The sequence below is a fragment of the Hemitrygon akajei genome, chromosome 9, assembly GCF_048418815.1.
Source record: "Hemitrygon akajei chromosome 9, sHemAka1.3, whole genome shotgun sequence".
NCBI classification, from domain to species: domain Eukaryota; kingdom Metazoa; phylum Chordata; class Chondrichthyes; order Myliobatiformes; family Dasyatidae; genus Hemitrygon; species Hemitrygon akajei.
Window position 1 is genome coordinate 80336266 of NC_133132.1, and position 23535 is coordinate 80359800.

General features: G+C 37.8%; 2 protein-coding genes across 2 annotated transcripts in view; both read left to right on the top strand.

Moving 5' to 3' along the window:
* The window catches only part of elovl4a (ELOVL fatty acid elongase 4a), a 62176-nt gene extending 46769 nt beyond the window's left edge, over positions 1 to 15407 (top strand). Inside the window, exons 6-7 of the mRNA XM_073056427.1 lie at positions 1106 to 1233; positions 8228 to 15407. Coding sequence (XP_072912528.1) covers positions 1106 to 1233; positions 8228 to 8506 — 407 coding nt within the window. The 3' untranslated portion in view covers positions 8507 to 15407. The remainder of the gene's footprint in view (positions 1 to 1105; positions 1234 to 8227) is intronic.
* The window catches only part of LOC140733296 (SH3 domain-binding glutamic acid-rich-like protein 3), a 234651-nt gene that overhangs the window by 167576 nt on the left and 43540 nt on the right, over positions 1 to 23535 (top strand). The window lies entirely within an intron of this gene.

A 23535-nucleotide genomic window follows, 5' to 3' on the forward strand; every position in this document is an offset into this window, starting at 1 on the left:
ATACTCCCAGAAGGTTAATTTACAGGTTGAGTCTGTGGTTAAGAATGGAAGTACAATGTTGGCATTTATTTCAAGGGAAATAGAAAATGCTGAGTCTTTTTAAGACACTAGTTTGGCCTCACTTGGAGTATTGTCAACAGACTACAGTGGAGGCCAAGTCAGTGGTGTATTTAAGGCAGAAGTTGAATGTCTCCTATTCAGTCAGGGCTTCAAAGGATATGACGAGAGGACAGGTACACAGAGTTGAGTGTGATCTGCGATTGGCCATAATGGAATGGTGGAGCAGACTTGATGGGCTGAATGGCCTAATTCTGCTCCTATATCTTATGGTTTTATGGGTAATCAATGATGGCCTTTCAAGTGCCACATGCATTCTAAAAAAGTGAATTAACAAAATCTACTCTCACAAGTCGTGATTCAGGATTTAAAGCAAAAGTGTCGACTGTCTCTTTGCTCCACAGATGCTGCCTCACCCACTGAGTTCCCTCAGCAGTTTGTAGTTTACTGTCCTGTTCTCCACTCTCTGCTCAATGAATAAGAATCTGCAGCAATCAGTAGTGACATTGTACTCATCTGTTTACTACAATACCAACACTTGTAAATATTTTTTATACTAATGTTACAATTCCAAATTGGTACATCACAAACTCTAATGAACTCTGCTCTGACACAGCAACTAACCTCCAAGTAATTGACCATCACTTCAAATGGTTTGAGTGGAAGAATTCTTCTTACTGTTCTGACCGATTTCCTGCATGCATCCTACATGCACAATATATTAATTGCGTATACCGTACATGATGCAGTTTTATGGGAGATGGTTCATTTGTACATTACACAACAATTCTTGTCAATCCTGCATGCTCTATTTCAGGTATATAACAGGTGACTTACGTGGAAAAGTATTATCAAATATTCTGGTATGCTAAATAAGCTACTTATTACAGTTGATTTTACCCAATAATTCAGTTGCATGATTCTTAAAATATTCTCTGTATGATTGGATTTCATGTACTGTAAACTTTAAAAAAAATTAACTATTACAAATTCATTAAGTTTGATGAATGGATTTATTTGTAATGCGTTAATTTTGGGTTTTTTTCAGCTTTTTTTGGAGCTCATATGAATGCTGTAATCCATATTGTTATGTATTTGTACTATGGACTAGCAGCTTGTGGCCCACAGTTTCAGAAATATCTCTGGTGGAAACGATACTTGACCATCTTACAATTGGTAACTAAAATCTTTTAGAGAAATTTTATATATTTTATTAGATTTATTTGTACTTTAAGAATTGATGATTATTACCAATTTTTTTCTCAGTAACTTTTTTAAACTACAGTCAGACACTGCTTTATGGGTGATTTATACACTGCTTATCAATTATAATGATCCTATGCCAAATAAACATGGGCACTACCTGCTCTAAATAAACTAATTACATACCATCTCTACTTGCTATTAACACTCACTACTTTTCTCATACTGAAATTGTGTAAATATTAGAATCTCACAAATCAGTGTACTAATCATGATTGATATTTATAAATCATAGTCTAAAATTAAGTCTTATTATGCTAAAATGGATGATTTTTTTTGTTGATTATTGACATGATGGCAGCAGTGTTGTCAATGTTGTCAGCCGTGCTTTCTACTTGCAACCAGGCCTGCCAGCATCTTTTGGTTGAAGTGCTGTGGCACAGCTGAAAATATTTATAAAGAAAATATTTTCCCATGCAAAGTCACATAGAAGACCTACGGAGAAGTCTGCATAATGTTTGTTTTGATACCTCCCAGAGATAGACACTTCGCAGGATAAAATCTTTTCAGACTTCAAGCTGGGTACCTGTACCCGGCTTGAAGCCCAAGAAGAGTTTATTTGTCATATATGCCGGAAAAGCACTAGATTCTTTTTCAGTTTGCAGAAGTTCACAAAAATGACAAAAACAATACTGTTTTTGCGTCAGTGAAGTCATCGGAGAAAATAACTGGTGGATGCAAAGCAGCTTCTTTATTCGACAAAACAAGGTACAGCACACATCATGTGGAGATGCCTTCAGTCGAAAGGTCTGCTGGCCCAACTTAGGGCTTGATATTTTATTTCTCAAACATCAAAGGCCAATTCCATGTTTATAATGTATAGATAATGCTTTCTTTGAAACTACACACAACTGAATTTTTACCCGTGTTGTCTGGTCTGGCATTCATTGCTTTTAGGAACCCATTGTTCAGAGCTGCACTCCAAATTAAATCCACAATACATATTCAGATGTGAAGACTGGTAGCCAAAGTCAACTACTAAATGAATATTGTCTAAACCCAAAAATGGCTCTTAAAAATATGGTGAGAATTTATTATTGTTAGGTAATTTGGAAAACAAAAGGAAAGGATTGCACAATGAAATTTCAATATATTGTTTATATATGATAAATAAAATAATTGTAGATACTATTATGTATCGGCTTGTTTGAAAATTAATCCCTGGACAAAGGCTGAATAGTGATTATTGAAGCTAGTATATCGCCAGTTTTTCTCTGCTATCTGGGGAAGAACTTCAAGACAGCAACTAGTTATTTATAGTGAAGTTGTTTTTCTGTGCTACAAATGAAAGATAACATACTATAAACAGATTTTAATTTCCCCCCTCTGTAAATCACTTTCAAGATTTGATGATTTGATTGCAATTTTCAAATCTGAACAAGCATCTTGACTATCAAACATTTCTGGCCAAGGTATATGTTGCCTACTTGCATGTGTTTTTTTGCTTTAGTATCTAAACTGTTTTTCCACTGTAATCATATAAGTACTGCTTAATTTTCAAAAGTTTTATACTTTTAAGTTTAAATGCACAAGAATTTACAAATATTCTTAATTGTCACTGATTCATTGAAATTTAGAAATATAGAAAACCTACAGCACAATATACAGGCCCTTCGGCCCACAAAGCTGTGCCAAACATGTCCTTATCTTAGAAATTACCTAGGGTTACCCATAGCCCTCTATTTTTCTAAGCTCCATCTACCTATCCAGGAGTCTTTTAAAAGACCTTACCATTTCCGCCTCCACCACTGTCGCCAGCAGCCCATTCCACACACTCACCACTCTCTTACATCTCCTCTGTACCTACTTCCAAGCACCTTAAAACTGTGCCCTGCACTCCCTAGCAGTCTGCCCAGATCAATTGCTAATCCTCTGGTTAGACACACTTTGCGTATATGGGCTCAGTTCAGGAAATGCTATGGTTTCCAGGGGTTTTCCGTTTCTAGTCCTGTCGCACATAATCACCTTTTTTTACCTACTACGTACGATTCAGCATTCCATGTTTGGTACAGGAAGGGCATTAGACATTTTGAAGATCTCTTCATTGATAATCGCTTCGCTTCTTTTCTGCAGCTCTCCGTTAAGTTCAACCTGCCTAACGCTCACTTTTTCAGATATCTCCAAATCTGACACTTTACTGCTCCTTTAATTCCTAACTTTCCTGAAATGCCTGCGAAAAATGCTATGGACCTATTTCTTTCCATTAATCCACTAGGTAAAGGTTTAATTTCAATTATCCGAGATAAACTAGCAGCCTTACGACGGGCCCCTGTGGATAAAATTAAAATGGCCTGGGAGAAGGATTTAAATATCTCCTTATCTGAGGAGAGCTGGGACTCAGTTCTCAAATCGGTTAACTCAACCTCCCTTTGTGCTCGCCATTGCCTCTTACAGTTTAAGATTGTTCATAGAGCCCATATGTCTAAATCTAAACTATCTCGATTCTACCCTGGCATTAGTCCACTCTGTGATAAATGCAAGAGGGGCGTGGCCTCTCTCATCCATATGTACTAGTTCTGTCCTAGCTTGGAGAAATTCTGGAAAGATGTCTTCACTACATTATCGGGTATTTTGAATCAGCACCTAGAACCTAACCCCTTAATTGCTCTGTTCGGTTTTTGGGGCGAGACAGATTTATGTCTGGGTCCGACCAAATGCCGATTACTATCCTTTGCCTCTCTCCTGGCGAGACGCTTGATCCTCCTTAGATGGAGAGATGTTGCCCCGCCCACTCATGCGCAATGGCTTAACGACATTATGGCCTGCTTGGACCTCGAAAAAATTCATTATTCAGTTCTTAATTCGGATCTAAAGTTCCATAAGGTCTGGGGACCTTTTATCGAGTACTTTCATAACCTTCCTCTTGACTAGGGTTTTTTTTTCTTTTTTTTCCTTTTTTTCGGTCCCTTGCTTTCAGCTCCCTTTTTTTTCTGGTAGTAGGCATTACTATCCTCTGTTACTAAGTGTATTCACAGTCTGGGAGTTTGACTGTCCGGACTTATACTCTTTATACAGTGTGGTGGTTGGTCTGGAGTTGTTGTTGTTTTTTTCTTGTGGTGTGGGGCTTGGGGAGGACACTAAGCTCACTTGTCTTTAATTTAGGTGCTTTTTTGTTAAATTCTCTTCCTTTGTAGCATATTGTTATTGTATGCTTAATCTTGCACTGTATTAATGCTCCTCATTGGGATTTGGGGTTTTTAATTTTGTAAAATGTTTTGAAAAACTAATTTAAAAAATTAAAAAAAAACTATGCCCTCTCATGCTAGAAATTTTGGCCCTGGGAGAAAATGCTTCTGACTAACCACACGATTAATGCCTCTCATCATCTTGTACACCTCTGTCAGGTCACCTCTCATCCTCCGTAACTCCAAGGAGAAAAGGCCGAATTCACTCTACCTGTTCTCATATGGCATGCTCCCTAATCCAGGCAACATCCTTGAAAATCTCCACATCCTTTCCACATTTCCACATCCTTCCTGTAGTGAGGCGGCCAGAACAGAGAACAGTGGGGTCTTACCAGGGTCCTATATAGGTGCCACATTATCACTTGCTAAACTCAATCCCACAATTGATGAAGGCCAGTGCACCGTATGCTTTCTTAACCACAGAGTCAACCTGCGCGGCAGCGTTGAGTGTCCTGTGGACTCGGACCCCAAGATCCCTCTGATCCTCCACACTGCCAAGAGTCTTACCATTAATAGTATATTCTGCCATCATATTTGACTTACCAAAATGAACCACCTCACACTTATCCGGTTTGAACTCTATCTGTCACTTCTCAGCCCAGTTTTGCATCCTATCAATGTCCCACTGTAACTTCTGACAGCCCTCCACACTATCCACAACACTCCCAACCTTTGTGTCATCAGCAAATTCACTAACCCATCCCTTCACTTCCTCATCCAGGTCATTTAAAATAATCACAAAGAGTAGGGGTCCCAGAACAGATCCCTGATGCACACCACTGGTCACTGGCCTCCATGTAGAATATGACTGATGTACAACCACTCTTCTTTGCCTTCTGTGGGGAAGTCAGTTCTGGATGCACAAAGCAATGTCCCCTTGGATCCCATGCCTCCTTACTTTCTCAATAAAGCTTGCATGGGGTACCTTATCAAATGCTTTGCTGAAATCCATATACACTACATCTACGGCTCTACCTTCATCAATTTGGGTTTAGTCATATCCTCAAAAAATTCAATCAGACTTGTAAGGCATGACCTGCCTTTGACAAAGCCATGCTGACTTTTCCTAATCATCTTATGCCTCTCCAAATGTTCATAAATCCTACACCTCAGGATCTTATCCATCAACTTAACAACCGTTGAAGTAAGACTCACTGGTCTATAATTTCCTTGGCTATCTCTACTCCCTGTCTTGAATAAGGGAACAACATCCGCAACCCTCCAATCCTCCGGAACCTCTCCCGTCCCCATTGGTGATGCAAAGATCATCACCAGAGGCTCAGCAATCTCCTCCCTCGCCTCCCACAGTAGCCTGGGGTACATCTCGTCTGGTCCCTGTGACTTATCCAACTTGATGCTTTCCAAAAGCTCCAGCACATCCTCTTTCTTAATATCTACATGCTCAAGCTTTTCAGTCCACTGTAAGTCATCCCTACAATTGCCAAGATCCTTTTCCGTAGTGAATACTGAAGCAAAGTTCTCATTAAGTACCTCTGCTATCTCCTCTGGTTCCATACACACTTCTCCACTGTCACACTTGATTGGTCCTATTCTCTCACATCTTATCCTCCTGCTTTTCACATACTTGTAGAATGCCTTAGGGTTTTCCTTAATCCTGAATTTATGCTCCTTTAAAGTAGTAGAACTTGTTCTGGGCAATACCTTTCTTCCATATTTTTTTAGATATTTTGCCAAGTAAAGGTAAGCTTATTTTCACTTTCTTTGTGTAATACTTTTCTAAAGATAAGTTGGCACCCTGTATTAAATGTTTGGGCCTAACACTTGTGTTACTGCACATATGAGGAATTTTTGTAATAGAGCGATGGAGCAATACAGCTCCTTCAGCGTAATGAGCCCATGCTGACCATGGTGTCTAACCATCTATTCCCAGCTTCCTGCATTCAGTCCATGTTCCTTCTACATCCCATCCCTGCACGTACTGATGCAAATACTTCTTAAATCATATTATTGTACCTGGCTCAACCACTTCTGGCAGCTCATTCCAAATACTCAGCACCTGTATTTGAAAAGGTTGCTCCTCAAGTCCATTTTAGACTTCTCCCGTCTCATGAAAGTTTATGGCATCTAGTTTTGGTCTTCAAAATCAGTTTGAATTTACTTAACTCCAGGAAAAAGATGGCACATAAACCTTATCTGTGGCTCTCATAATTTTAAATCTCTAGAAAATCACTGCTTCTCCCCAAAGAATAAAGATCTAGCCTGGCTAACATTTACCTATAATTCAGGCCCTCTAGTTCTGGCATCATTCTTGTAAATCTTTTCTGCACTCTTTCCAGTTTAACCACATCTTATAACTGAGTGGCCCAAACCGTACAGTATTAACTGCAGCCTCAGCAACAGCTCTTACAACTGCAACACAATGTCCCAACTCCTATACTTATGATCCTTATTGATATACACCAACATGCTGAATGACTTTTTTCACCACCTTGTCTATCTGTGATGGCACTTTCAACAAATAATTCATTTGTACTTCTAGGTTCCTCTGTTCCATAACATTCCGTAGTTCCATAGTACAAGTACTATGATGGTTTGACTTAACAAAATGCATCACTTAAAATCTATTTGTCACTCCACAGCACACTTCCGTAACTGATCAACATCCCTCTGCAATCTATGATAACTCTTCAATATCAATAATGCTTCCAAATTTTGCCTCATCTGCAAACTCATTGGTAAAGTCTTGTTCATTCACATCCAGATCATTCATATAAAGAATGAATAATTAGGCTCCCAACAGCAACCCCCACAACACATGTTGGTCACCAGCCTCCATTCTGAGAAATGACCTTCAAACACCCCCCTCTGTTTCCTACCTCTGAACCGGTTTTGAATTTACTTAACAAGCTCTGCTTGGATCCTATGAGACCTAACCTCCCAGCCCAGCCTACCATGCAGGCAGGACCTGTTGAAGGCCTTGTTAATAGCCAAATGAACAACATCCACTGCCCTTTCTTCATATTACATTTTTGGTAACCTCTTCAAAAGTTCTGCAATATTTATAAGAATGACTTGCCATGCACAAAGCCATGTTGACTCCTCCTAATTAGACTACCAAAAGCTACCTTGTGCATTCATTTGAAACATTCACGTAACCCAGAAATATTTGGATTTTTATTATAGTGTAGAAATAAAAAGTGCTGATCAGGTACTTAAGACACAAAGATGTTGTAGAGAAGAAAGCTGTCTATTCATAAGCTGGTAGATCCTGTTCCTCGGGATTCCCTCCGCTAACTTCCCAGCTACTGATGTCAGACTGACCAGCCTGTAATTCCCTGATTTATCCTTGCTATATTTTTTCAAATAATGGATTAAGTTTAGCCACCTTCTAGTTTTGGGAATTTCACCATTTGGCTAATGATGATCCAAAAATCGCTGCAAGGGCCTCTGCAATTTCTTGGCTAAACTACAAAATCCTAGTAAGTACTAAGTCAGGCCTTGAGGATTTATCTACCTTAATGGATGTAGTATTTGTACATTGTTCTGTACTTAAAGCATTCACATTATCAAGAAATATTTGAATTTTCATTCTGAATGCAGAAATGGTTCCATAATTTTCTAAAATTGTTCTTAATTTGAAGGTACTGTACTTAAGATGTAGGAGAGAGAAAAATAATGTGAAAAATAGAAATTAATATTTCGATGTTAAATCTAGCAACATTGTTTGCTCCCATTACAAGTATTATTCTCTCTTAATACAGGTGCAGTTTCATGTAACCATAGGCCATACTGCATACTCCCTGTACATTGATTGCCCTTTTCCAAGATGGATGCATTGGGCACTGATCGCTTATGCCATTTCCTTCATCATCCTCTTCGCCAACTTTTATTACCAGACCTACAGGGAACCAAAGAGAGAGCACAGCAAAACTGGAAAAGTGGTTGCAAATGGCACTGTCAATGGTATAATCAAATCAGAAAACAGGCTAGTTGCAGAAAATGGGAAAAAGAAGAAAAAAGGAAAAGCTAAACGTGACTAAGACAAAGGCAAAGGTTTAAGTAAAATATTGTTTTAGAATCAAATAGTCCATGTCAGCAAAAGATGGCTGCATGAATTTCCAGCTGGCTAAATGAATCTATTGTACCCTTTACCATCTTTGTAACTTATTGTATTTATTTAAATGAAATTTCTGATCAATACATTGGTATTGAAATGAATATAGACAAGGAAATTGACCATTAAATGAATTGCACTGAAAGAGGAATATGGCATTTTCCCTTTTCAATATAAGTTCTGATGTCTTTTTTTAATGTTAAGTTTACTGTTGTACTGTTCCTTGCTAAATAGCTTTTTTCCTTTACTTCTACCTCAGTTGTAATGCTGCTTTTTAATGGCTTCATTTTCTATAGAGATATTTAGATGTATCCTTTGTTTACACCTCTGTCTGCAAATCCATAGAAATGTCAAGGAAATGACTAGTATTCATTAAATCCAATGTTTTTCATTGTGCTGAAGATCTTAATGTAGAATAAGGTTGGCAGTGTCTGAATGTTTGTAAAAATACAGTATTCATTATAGTAACAAACTTTTAACTCCAAATATCAATGTAGATCTTACATTTATTTTCAGTAAGATCCCAAAATTGTTCTGTTAATTTCAAGCAGAACAGTATATTAGGGAGTAATAGAAATATTCATGCAACCCTACCGATTCACCTGTACTTGTTAATTTCCTTCCTTTGTTAATGGCAGACACTGATGAGCAACATATTTGAAAGGAGCAACACTGCACAGCATGTAACTTTGATGTGATTGTAGATGTTAAATATTGGTGACCTGTTGCACTTTTAAGAGGGGGAAACACTTAATACTGATACCCCTGACAGTGCTCCCATTAAACTCTTGCGAACACTTGTTTGAGCTGAGTCATTCCAAAAACATTAAGTGAAACAGAACCAATCTGCATGGACAAATGTAACCACAAAGACAGAATGCAAGTCACAAAATCACACATGCCATTTATGTTAGGAATTATGACTTTCAGGTTATAAAGGTAAATAGTAAGTTGTGCATTTTCATTTCAATATACTCTTGTAGAAAGATACATGCATATAAGAGTGTATGTTTTAAACAAAAATATTTTCAAACTAAATGCCAGAATCACATCTAAGTATATCTGTGACAACAAAACCAGTTATTGTATGCAATTAAGATTTCAGGATTTTATTTAAAATTAACATTTTATTGCAGCAGGTAATCAATTCTAAAATTAATTAAAAACAATGTTAGATAATAAAATCATACTTAAGGTAATGAAGATTAAAAGTGCTCTCTTGTCATGAGACCTCTGTTTCTAGGTTTAAGTTATTAAGAGTTGCCCTTAGTTTAGAACAATAGACAAGTAAAAGGTGGAATAATTGTAATCAACTTTTATGCACATTACAACACATTACTACAATGTGAGGGTTTTTAATTATGGCAAAAAAGTGTTTATTTTTCTTTTATTTAGGGAAAAAGGAACAGCACAAGAGACATACAATTCAATAAAATCCCATTTGTTAAACAGATTAATGCTTATGAACTGAGAGCTGAGCTAGGTCAATACATTCTTAATCAAGGATAGAACCAACTTGTTTCAAGTAATGTGTTCCTTTTAAGCATGATATTACTGTATTGCCTGAATAAGCACATTCATGATGCAAAATTTTCTCTGTATGATGAAATGTTGTCTAGAAAAGTGTTTACTAGTTTTATTAATTATAACACAAAGACAAGATCTTCCTTCATGATTATTACAATTATGCATGATTTTGGTCTATATTCTGACATGAGAACTGGTGTATCATATTTTCAAAAATGCTTTTTCTTTTGCTGCCCTTTACCGCCCATATTCTAATGTGTAACTTTTATGAATGAAGGCCATATGGATGGTTTAGCAGATTTATTTCCATAGTAGTGATATTCCAATCAACAAACACCCAGTACAAATCTACGGTGGTATCAATGTCATGTAATGTGCTAGTAGTAAATGCTAGCACTAATTTACAGTGTGTTGTAAAAATATTCAGCCCCCAACACTTTGTTCACATAAATAAGTATTACAACCAGGAATTTTGATCAATTCAACTGAGAATTTATATTTAGGGATCACATGCCCCTTTTTCACATTACCCCCCCCCCCCCAAAAAAATAGGGAAAATTGTAAAACATGAAAAAACTAAAAATTCAAAAACTGAAATGTTAGCAATTCAAAAATGTTCATCCCCCTTTGCTCGGTAATTTGTTAAACCACCTCTTGCGGTTATTACAGCCAGTAGACTTTTTGGATAACTCTCTATTAGCTTTACACAATGTGATGGAGCAAGATTTGCTCATTTCTCATTGCAAAATTGCTCAAGCTGAGCCAGGTTATTTGGAATGTGGTGGTGGACAGTAATCTTGAGGTCTTGCCAGAGATGTTTGATCAGGTTAAGCTCTGGACTCTGACTGGGTCACGTTCAAGGACATCAATTTTCTACAAAGTACATTTGAAGCCACTCCATGGTTTAGTCTGTCTGTGTTGTGGGTCATTGTCCTGCCAATCCAGAATTTCTGTATTTACCACCAACATTTATCTTCTCATCAATTACGACCAGATTTCCAGTCCCTGCTGCTGAAAAGCATCCCCCATAGCATGAAGCTGCCTCCACCATGCTTTACAGTAGGGATGGTGTTACCCGCTGATGCGCAGTAATAGATTTATTAATCAGAAAGTTACACTGTATGTAGTCCCTTCTGACCACAACGCCTTCTTCCACATCTTTACAGTTTATTGTAAGTGATGCTTTGCAGTTTTTACAGGTAAGGACATGCTTTTTTAAGGTAGGGCTTCTTCTTTGCCACTCTTCCATAAATTCCCTTTTTGTGCAGGGTTTTAGAGAATGTGGAACCATGAACATCATTTCCAGTTGCAGCCACTGACTTCTGCAGCTCCTTCGGTTGCTTGGCATCACAGTAGCCTCTCTTACAAGTGCCATTCTTCTCTGGCGATTAAATTAAGAGGCGTGGCCTAGCCCAGGCAGTGTGGCTGTGGTTTCATATTTTTCATCTTTTTCATGAGTAGTATAGTAATTACACAGGGGATGCATACTTTTTCAGCCTCACAATTTTGGTTTATAAATTTTAATAACTTGTTAACAGGTTTTGGAAATTTTCTGTTGATTTGACATGATGTAGAATGTTTTGTAGATTAGCTCAAATTATCATACCTCATATTTTAAACTTAGAAAATGAGAGAGTAAAATGTGAAAATAGTTGTGGGGCTAAATACTTTTACAAGGCACTGTAAGATGCAGGAACTGAAATGGACTTGGAACCAAATATAGCTTCCTTATAAAATGGTAACAATGTCATGTGAACACATCCAAAAGTAAAATTTAAGGGCTATACTTTAACCTTGGATTTTGTTATCAAAATGTTTTGTGTTTTATGTATGTTGATTTGTTTCAAAAATACAATAAAATTCTGGTTTGATGAAGTAAAACCTTTTCTAAATACCTGTGCAGAGCTATAGCTGAAACAGGCACTTTTTTAGCTTCCCATTAGTTGAACCACTTTTTAAAATATGTAGTAAGTACAGAATGTCTATAGATCGTTGAAAAAAATGGTTGTAACATGTGCACACTTGGCTATCCAGAAATTTGAGATTAATTTCATGTGAGTGGCAGAGTAATTAATTTATTTTGCTCCTTTTAATATTAAAATGTTTGCACTGTAGGTGGGTTACCTGAATAGGATTATGTTTCTTTAAATATCTTAATTCAGTGGCTGCTGAGGTAAGTGAGGAGGCTTTGTTAAGCCTGAGCAACACCTTGCCTAGAAGGTGATTACGTTGATGAAATCCTAATTGGCATCAGCATGTCATTCTACTCACTGGGTCATGGAAGGCCAGTTTTACTGTTAATCGCTTTAGACTTTCATATCTGGGTCATGTTATGAAAACGTGAACCTGCATTCAAAACTTCTAACTGTAGAGTTAGAGCTAGATTAACTCAGATGTACTGTTCAGTTCATATTCAAGCAAGATTTAGTTCCATGAGTATGATCTAATGTGTTTATGAACACTACTGACAGGAGATTTCCCTGTTTCCTTGTTTGATGTAAAGTTCTCCTATTGTAATTTTAGTTTTTAAGATTAAATACAATTGAAATATTTGGCCATAACTGATACTGTATTTTAATACTGTATAGAGTCAGAAATAGTCATTTTTTTCCCTATTGGGTACTAGTTCTGAAAGTGCTTTCTTTTATGTAAGATTGTTTTTTCTATTTTAGCATTCAAATATCTGAATACTTCACAGAAAGCTCCAACTCTAGTTGCGCCCATAAATTGAATGTTAATATGAAAATTTGTTATGTATAAATGCATTCAGTTAATCAGACCAATTTAACTTTCTCCCTCTTTTACCATTAGCTGTTTGCTTGGGAAATAATTTGGATTTAGTAATGTTTGGAGTGGCAAAAACAAGCTGAGATCATTTCATGGACACTGATGTTCAAGACAATGGATTAGTTTTTATTAAAAACTAAGCATTCAGTCCCTAGATGGAGTTAAAACCTGAACAAATAATTGTAACTCTAAATGAAAAATATATATTTCAGGTTGTCTGCTGTTGTATAATTTTTAATATTTTTAAGAGCTGAAAACAATAAAAATGGTTTAAAAATGTAAAATCCTGATATGTTATTTAAATGTAGCATGTTATTTTTTCTACATTGTTTATTGAAATGCTTGATATTGAAAATTTATTATAATACTGCAAAACTCCATTTTCTGTTCAGTGAAATAAGTCAAATGACAGTGCTGTTCACTGAAATAAATTGAATGATTTCCAGCAGAAATTACTAGTTGCATTTAAACAAAAATAATCAATGTTGATTAGTTAATTGTAAAATACTTAACTGGTAAACATTGGAATTGAATTACTTCACAAAACCATTGTTATATAACTATCCATCTCAACACCTTTTTTTAACATTTGTGTGAATCATTTGTCAGTTGTTATCATAATTGTACTCAGCAAAAACAGACATGATGAACCCAGTCTTTCAAATGCAGAGTCTTTCTTAGCTACGGTTGAGATTTCAGCTCATCATACACATTGGTTTTGAGGTTTAATTTTATTGAAGGACTCAGTCTCTGATGTGAAGAATATATTCAGGAGAAGTTTGGAAGTAATTCTTGCCACAGAGTGTTCAACAGTCAGCAGGACTGAGAGTACAGACAGAGATACAGGACAAATCAAATGGAGTAATAGAATTAAATATACTGTGGTATTTCTTTACTTGGGTTGATCTGTAACTGGGCCAGTAGCCAGTTTTCTGTAAAGTAACAGATGATCATAGTGAGAAAAAAAATTGTATCTGTTACTCTGTAGCTTATTAAGTTACTGATAACCATCTGATTAGGAAGTTGCTAGTAAGTTACTATCTTACCAAAAAAACTTAAATTGGTTTGCCCACATTGAAGGAACAGCAAAGTGCAGAGAGAAATCCACAGTTCTAAAATGCATTGACGGCATCTACCACCATTTAGTCAAAGAACAGCATTAAGAGCAGTCATGGAGATATCTTACAAGCACATGAATGATGTATGATGGAAAGCTTACCAGTTATACTAGAATGATGGAATGTTATATTTTATACATTTATTGAAATAGTATGTACATACCCCAAATGCTGGACTCATGACAGTAATAAAATGAATTTGTTCAATGTTGTATCATCCATTTTAATTATAATTTGTTGTGTTGAGATTTCCTGTGATAAATTTTGTACTGGAAACTTTTTTTCCAAAAAAACCCTGTGTTTAAGTGCCCAGGAATTGTACCTAGGAGTGTAAAATGATTGTGTTTAGGTGATACCGCATGAGTCAATAAGTCATACCTAAGTTTTCTGAGCCAGAGTTATAAAATGGTGTTTGCATTACTGTGAAGGGACAAATATTGTAGCAATAATAAAAACCCTATAAATATTACTTACATAAAACAAATCTAAGAATGCTATCTTTTTCTGATGTTTATTTTACATTGACATCTTACTGTGAGCTTAAGCCAACTCACAAAACAAACACAGAGTTGTAAGTGGACTCTTCCCAGAGGTTTCTGGATAACTTTAACAAAGGAGTCTGAATTAAGTTGTAACAAAATCTAATTTAAAACAAAGATGTAGCTCAAATAACTTGGATAAATGTTACATTATGTGTGTGAAATGTATAAATGAATTTGCTGGCAGCTTTAAGTTAATTTTTTTGATACTATTTATGCTTGTTCCAGGCTTATACTTTACAGGGATGTTCTAAATATGCTACTCAGGAAAACATTGTTACTCCATGGGATATTATTACTTTGTGGAATATAGTGTTTCATTATATTCTGCATGTATGCGGAAGGTGATTAAGTTCTAAGTAAGCTATTGATGTAGTACAATTGGTGAATGGAATTGCCTGCAACTTTGCTGCTGAAACCTAAGGGTAAATTCAAATGCTGACTTGCTACACATGACAATAAATATGATTTCTTATTGATAAATAGTACTTTAACACTTTGAGTTACTTTCTCAAAGTGAAGGATAATTTAGCTTATAGACAACTCATTTTGCAACCTATATTTCAAGTACACAGAGTCCACCGAGCAAAGAAATTAAGAGTACCACAAATGACAAACGGTTTCATGAACATCTTAAGTTTGACTTTGTGCATTGACTTTGCCTTTTGTGTTGTATTGTCAAATTGTGAATTGATTGAAGAATTTCACTGTTGAAAGTTTCAGTCCACCTGTATGTGTAAACTTGAAGATATGCAGTATTATAATGCCAAGAAATGGAAAGTTTATATGACATTGTACACTTCCTGTATGCAAATGTTTTGCAACTGTTGTGGAAATAAAATGGAATACTGCTGCATGTCTTTTGGCTCTGTGATTCATTTTGGCACATAAAACATTTGTTCAAAACATATAGTTTATCAGATTCAGAAAGAATTTTTTATTTATTTGTTCACAGCATGTGGGCATCACGCTAAAACCAACAATTATCCCTAATTGTCTTGAATGCAGGTGGTACTTAATGATATAGGTAATTCTGGAGACACACCATAGTTCAGTCTTAGCTGCAGAACATCAGTAGAACTGTTGGTTCAGCTGGGGGTGAGGGAAGATGTGTGTTGGTGACTATCCAGAAGTTTAAAACTACATTTGTAAGTAAAAATAATCCAATATATTTGAATTTAAATTCTGCAATTGCCATTTATATTCCTGTCAGTGATTAAAATTGAGCAGTGCAAAATGGTTTCAATAAAGTAATTATCTTTGGTAGGCTGAGTATATAGTAGTAATTTATGATTCATTTTCTTGCTGACATTTACAGGAAAATAAAGAAATACAATAGAATTTAGGCAAAAGGTATACATTAAGATTGACAAACAACCAAGGTACAAAAGAAGACAAATTCTGCAAATACAAAAATTGCTAAGAAAATTAGTAGTTGTGCCCTTGAGAGTGAGTTTGCAGGTGGAGTTGTGGTGAGAGATGTTATCCACACCGGTTCAGGAGCCTGATGGTTGAAGGGTAATAACTGTTACCTAACCTGCTGGTTTGGGACCCAAGGCTCCTGTATCTTCTCCCCGATGGTAGTAGCAAAAAGACAACATGGACTAGATGCTGTGGGTCTTTGATGTTGCATCACTCCATGCTTTGTCTGTGATGTAACTGGGCTGTACCTACCACTTCCTTGCATTTCTGTTCCTGGGCAGTGGTGTTTCCATGGCAGGCTGTGATGCAACCAGTTAGGATACTTTCCACTGTGCACCGAGAACTTGGAAATCTACAGCATGTCACAGGCCTTTTGGCGCAGAATGTTGTGCTGACCTTGTAATTCTAGAAACTGCCTGGAATTACTGTACCACATGGCCCTCTAGTTTTTCTAAGCTCCATATACCTATCTAAGAGTCTCTTAAAAGACCCTATTGTATCTGCCTCTACCATCATTGTTGGCAGTGGATTCCAAGCTCCCACCATTCAGTGTGGAAAACCTTAGTCCTGACATCCCCTCTGTACCTACTTCCAAGCACCTTAAAACTATACCCCCTTGTGTTGGCCATTTCTGCCCTGGGGAAAAACCCTCTGGTTATCCACATGATCATCATCTCATCATCATCCTCTCATCATCTTGTACACCTGCATCAGGTCACCTCTCATCCTCCATCGCACCACAGAAAAAAGGACAAGTTCCCTCAACCTATTCTCATAAGGCACACTCTCCAATTTGGGCAACATGCATGTAAATCTCCTCTGCACTCTCTCTACAGTATCTACATCCTTCCTGTAGTGAGGTGACCAGAACTGAACCCAGTACTCCAAATGGGTTCTGATCAAGGCCTTATATAGTTGTAACATTATCTCACAGCTCTTGAACTCTATCCCATGGTTGATTAATGCCAACACACCATACACCTTCTTAGCTGTCAACCTGCGCAGCAGCTTTGAATGTCCTATGGACACATATCCCAAGATCTCTCTGATCCTCCACACTATCAAGAGTCTTACCATTAATACCATATGCTGACTTCAAATTTGACTTACCAAGAAGAACCACTTCACACTTCCCTGGGTTGAACTCCATCTGCCACTTCTCAGCCCAGTTCTGCATCCTATCAATGTCCCACTGTAACTTCTGACAAACCTCCAGACTATCCACATCACTCCCAATCTTTGTGTCATCGGCAAACTTACTAACCTAACCTTTTACTTCTTCATCCAGGTCATTTATACAAATCATAAAGAGGTGGAGTCCCAGAACAGATCCCTGCAGAACACCAATGGTCACTGACCTCCATGCAGATCCAGAAAGCAAGGTCTCCTTGGATCCCATGCTTCCTTATTTTCTTAAGGAGCCTTGCATGGGGAACCTTATCAAATGCCTTACTGAAATTCATATACACTACATCCACTGCTCTACCTTCATCAATGTGTTTTGTTACATCCTCAAAGAATTCAATCAGGCTTGTAAGGCACGACCTGCCCTTGACAAAGCCATGCTGACTATCCCTAATCAGATTATGTCTCTCCAAATGCTCATAAAATCCTGCTTCTCAGGATCTTCTCCAACAACATGTCCACCACTGAAGTGAGACTCACTAGTCTATAATTTCCTGAGTTATCTCTACTCCCTTTCTTGAACAAGGGAACAACATTTGCAACACTCCAATCCTCTGGTACTCCCATCCCTATTGATAATGAAAAGGACATTGCCAGAGACTCTGCAACCTCTTCCCTCACTTCCCTCACTTCCCACATTAGCCTGGGGTATATCTCACCTGGTTTTAGATGACATGCCAAGTCTGCACAAACTTATAAGAAAGAAGAAATGCTGTTTTGCCTTTTTTGTGACGGCATTTACGTGCTGGTCCCAGGAAAGATCGTCTGATGTGATAATGCCAAGCAATTTAAAGCTACTGACCCTCTCCACCTCCAATCCCCTGATGAGAACTGGCTCATTTACCCCTATCGATAACAACTCTTTGGTTTTACTGACATTGAGTGAGATTGTTGTTGTGACACAATTCAACCAGATTTTCAATCTCCCTTCGCTATATTGACTCATTGCCACCTTTGATTCAGCTAACAACACTGGTGTCATCAGCAAACTTAAATACAACATTGAAGTGGTACTTAGCCTGAAACCTGAAACATCAACAATTTCTTCCTCCTAGAAAAGTTACTTGACCCACTGAGTTCTTCCAGCAGATTGTTTGTTGCCTCACAATCATGTTATCCTTCCAGTATACCAGTTGTCCATTTACAGGCCTTCTAAAATTTACTTTAATTTAAAATTTCAAAGAATGCCTGGACTGGGTTGGGTAAGCATCAGAGCATTTTTTGTAAATTACCCCTTGACCATAATAAACCTTTCAATGTGAATAGGGCAGAAGAGGAATTGGCGTCATATGTTGCATATACATACTGTAAATGTTTGCAATAAATCAGAGCAATTAATTTATATAAATGGCTAGCAAGTCAAAGATGAATAAAGCTACAGATTTCAAACAAGCATGAATCACATTTTATCAGGAGTTAAACTAAAGAAAAAAGAGAGAGAGAGACAGTGAGCTCGGGTGCCCAACACTTTCGCACAGTGCTGTAGTGCATTGCACTGATGCTGCAAAAAGAAACATCACATATGTGAGTGATGACAGACCTGATTCTGATATGGGTCTCTATTCTGGAGTGAGAATGGGATGGGGGCAGGGTGAGGGAAATCATGGTTAGGAGAATGGAGGGAGCAGGAAGCACCAAAGAAACATTCTGTATTGGTTAATAAACCAACACGAGTGAATCTGCAGATGCTGGAAATAAATAAAAACACAAAATGCTGGCAGAACTCAGCAGGACAGACAGCATCTATGGGAGGAGGTAGTGACGACGTTTCAGGCCAAAACTCTTCATCAGGAGTTGGTTAATATTGGTTAATAAACTAATTGTCTGTAATCAAATGACCTTGCCTGGTGTCTCAGGGCTGGGTGTCTCTACTCCTGCACCATACCCCACCCTTAGCATTCCTCTGCCCCCTGTCCCACAACCCTCTCATGGCACTCCATCCTCACCATTCCCAACACCCTTTGCTCTCACCATATTTACAGATGTTCTCTCTGCTCCACGTTGACAAATGCAGTACTGTGCAAAAGCTATATATGTGTGTGTGTGCGCACCTATGACTTTTGCACAGTACTGTATATAAAAACAACATTTGCAGTTTCCTGACTTTCATTATGAATTAACCAATTATATTGAGTGGGATTTCAAAGGGAAGAAATGCACCTAAAAATGAGGTGAGACACTGCATATTACTTGTAAAGCTTTTGGAGTACATTCTCATTCAATAGAATGGGGAAGCTATGCATGTACACAACACTGCACATTTGTCACAGGAATATATTTGTGCAGAGATTTTAAAAAATATCTTCTTAACACAATTCTGAGGGAGCAGGAACTGAAATCTGTTTCAATTGCAGCAATGATTGGAGTTTGTCCTCATTAGACTTCTGGTACCACCAGTGTGATGAAAAGTTTGGAAAAAAAGAGAATAGTCAAATAGCTGTTCTCTTCTGGAAATGTCCTGCATACGTAGGCTTCATTTTGATCAAATATAAAAACAATTATGGGGTCTCATTCACTAAAAAAGTGATATATCCCTGTCAAATTCCAACCAAACAAGCAATGGGCTCAAAAATATTGGCGTACTCCAGCCATGATTAAGTCTAATGATTAGAGAAATTGGATACTCAGGGATGAGCTTTTTTTGGCCCCCTAGTTTTTATTTGTGTTGTTGGTCCATCTTCCAGCTATAGGAGAAGATATCCCCTTATGTGATGTGTCTGGTAGAAGAGGAATGTATTATTTTCTCTCTATGATTTTAAAACACCTGGCTCACTAAGAGACCTTTGTGTCCTTGTATGTTTAACCAGTACATATATGGACATTTAATTATCCATTGTTCTTGCTTCTGTTTACTTTTGCAACATTAGTAGTAGTGTGATCACTCGAGTCAAGTATGATGTTCTCCTAAGCAGTCCTCGGGTGGCTGTAGAGGCTGATCTCGGATGCACATATTCTGGTGCAGTGTGGCAAGAGCAAATGGTGGCTGTGGTTAGTGGCTGGGTCTCCTGGTTTTTCAGTCTCGCCTTTTGCAGCTACCACTTGTTTTCTGCAACACTGTTCTCATGTAGCACAGCTCCCTCTTCTACAGATTTCCTCAGGTGCATCTATTAAATGCAATGTCTTCCTAGTTCTTAGATGCAGTGTTGAATTTCTTCAGGCTGATTTTGATGTTACATTTGAAGCATTTCTTTTGACCACGAGGGACTCATTGACCTTCCTTCAAATGGAGTAAGCAATCTGTTTGGGGAGACATGAGTTAGGCACCTGGATGACATGACCGACCCATTGGAGTTGGTATTGCTTTATTATGCTGGGGATGCTGTTCATTTTGGCCTCCTCCAGTACACTAATGTTAATGCATCTGTCCTTCAAGTTGATCCTCAAAATTTGGTTCATGTGTCACTCCCTATATCTGATTTTAGCAAGTGCTTTTCGATAATAAATATACTTTTCCATTTCCTATTTTGGCCTCTGCCGCTACTTCATCATTTCCTGTTAGAGTCTCCTTATGTACAGACACTCTTCTACCCAGTGTCACTTTATGAACATACAATAAATCTATGTATATACACTATCTATTGTATTTATATTTACTGCGTTTTATTGTGTTCTTTATCTCATTGTGCTTTTTCATGCTGTATCAGATCTGGAGTAACAATTATTTCATTTTCCTTTACACATGTGTGGGAGAAATTACATTAAACGATCTTGAATCTTGAATCCAGTAATTGTGGCTTAGTGGATATCAATACTTTTCTCTGTGTTAGAAGATAGTGGGTACAACCTCACTCCAGGGACATGAGCTCAACAATGTCCAGTGCCATTTGAGAAGTACGTCATTGGCTGCAAAGAGCTTTGATGGTATAATGATAGAGGAACACAAGTTTTTCACTTTATGAACTAGTGGAAACCAAGCTTATGGAGGAATGTATTAAGTAAGATTTCATGTTAGAGCTTGGACACACTGTGGGGAACCAATGCTAGTGACAAAGGAGATAGATTTTTACAAACTTATTTACACACAACGTTACTTGAAATATATTGTGCTCACCTAAGAATTCTCACAAGCTGTAAATATGTTTGAAGGAAAGTAGCTGCTCTTGAACCTGGTGGTGTTGGGCTTCAGACTTTAGTTCTGACTATCCAATGGTAGTTTAAAAAAGATGGCATGGCCCAGATGGTGACGATTTTTAATGATGGATATTGTCTTCTTGAGCCAACAGCCGCTGTAGATGAGCCCATGATATATTAGGCAGAGGTCATTACTCTCTTCAGCTTCTTACATTCCTGCACATTCTAATTGCTTTACTAGACCATGATGTAACCAGTCAGGACACTTTCAACAGTACACATAGAGCGTTTGGCATGGACTAGAAGGGCTGAGATGGCCTGTTTCCATGCTGTAATTGTTATATGGTTATATAAGATCATAAGGCATAGGAGCAGAATTTAGCCATTTGGACTATTGAGTCAGTTCCCTCTCAAAGCCATTCTCCTGCCTTTTTACTGTAACCTGTAAAGCTTCTGCTTTAAACATACTCAATGACTTGGTCTCCATAATCATCTATAACAACAAGTTCCACAGTTTCATGACCCTCTGGCTGAAGAAAATCTTCCTCTTCTCTGTTCTAAATGGACATCCCTCAATTCTGAGGCTGTGCCCTCTGGTTCTAGTCTCCCCACTATAGCAAACATCCTCTGCACATCCACTCTTTGTAGGCCCTTCAATATTCGACAGATTTCAATGAGATCCCACCCGCCCCCATTCTTCTAAACTCCCGCAAGTACAGGCCCAGAGCATTCAAACGCTCCTCAGGTGCTAACCTTTCATTTCTGGAATAATTCTTGTGAATCTCCTCTGGATCCTCTCCAATTGACTGGCCTTCCTTACCACTGTATCAATCTACAGTTAACCCTTAGGGAATACTGCACAAGAACATCCAAGACCTTATAGAAGGTGCCAAAAAATTCACACAAAACTCCAAGTGCAGTCTGACCAATACCTTACAAAGCCTCAGCATTGCATCCTTGTTTTTATATTCTAGTCTACTCAAAATGAACGCTAACATTGCATTTGCCTTCCTTACCACTGACTCAATCTGCAAGTTGACCTTTAGGGAACCCTGCACAAGGACACCCAAGACCCTTTCCACCTCTGATCTTTGACTTTTCCCCCCATTTAGAATAAGGTCAATACCTTTATTCCTTCTACCAAAGTGCAGGACATTACACAGTCGTGCACTATATTCTATTTGTCACTTCTTTGCATATTTTCCCAATCTGTCTAAATCCTTCTGCAGACTCCCTGTTTCCTCAACACTACCCATCCCACCACCTATCTTTGTATCATTTGCAAACATGGCCACAAAGTCATCAATTCCATCATCCAAATCATTGACGTATAATATAAAAAGAATCTGTCTCAATACCAACTCCTGCAAAACACCACTAGTTAGTGACAGCCAAGCAGAAAAGGCTCCCTTTATTCCCACTCTTTGCTTCCCACCAGTCAGCCAATCTTCTATTCATGCCAGTATCTTTCCTGTAATACCATGGGCTCTTATTCTGTTAAGCAGCATTATCTGTAGCACCTTGTCAAATGCCTTCTGAAAATTCAAGTAAACTACATCCACTGACTCTTCAATGTCTTTCTTGCTTGTTTTTTCCTTAAAGAGTTCCAACAGATTTGTCAGGTAAGATTTCGCCTTAAGGAAGCCATGCTAACTTTGGCCCACTTTTTATTATGTGCCTCCAAGTACCCCAAAACCTCATCCTTAATAAGGGACCCCAACATCTTCCTGGCCTCTGAAGTCAAGCTAACTGGCCTATAATTTCCATTCTTCTGCCTTCCTCCCTACTTAAAAGGTTGAGGGACAATTGCGATTTTCCAGCCTGTGTTCAACTCTAGTGATTCTTGAAAGATCATTACTAATGCCTCCACAATCACTTCAGCTTCCTCTTTCAGAACCCTGGAGTGTATGCCATCTGGTCCAGGTGATTTATCTACCTTCAGACCTTTCAGTTTCCCAAGCACCTTTTACTTATTAATAACAATTACACTTACTTCTCTCCCTCTTGAATCTCTCAGATTTCAAGCATACTGTAGTGTCTTCCACAGAAAAGACTGACGCAAAATACTAAATAAATTCAGCTGCCATTTCTTTGTTTCCCACTACCACCTTCCCGGCATTATTTTCAGGTGGATCAATATCCACTCTTGCCTCTCTTTTGCTCTATATATCTGAAAAACATTTGGTATCTTTGATATGATTGGTTAGTTTACCTTCACATCTCCTCTTTTCTCTGCTTATGACTTTTTTGTTGCTTTTTAAAAGCTTCCCAATCCACTAACTTCCCACTATTTTTTGCACTATTAT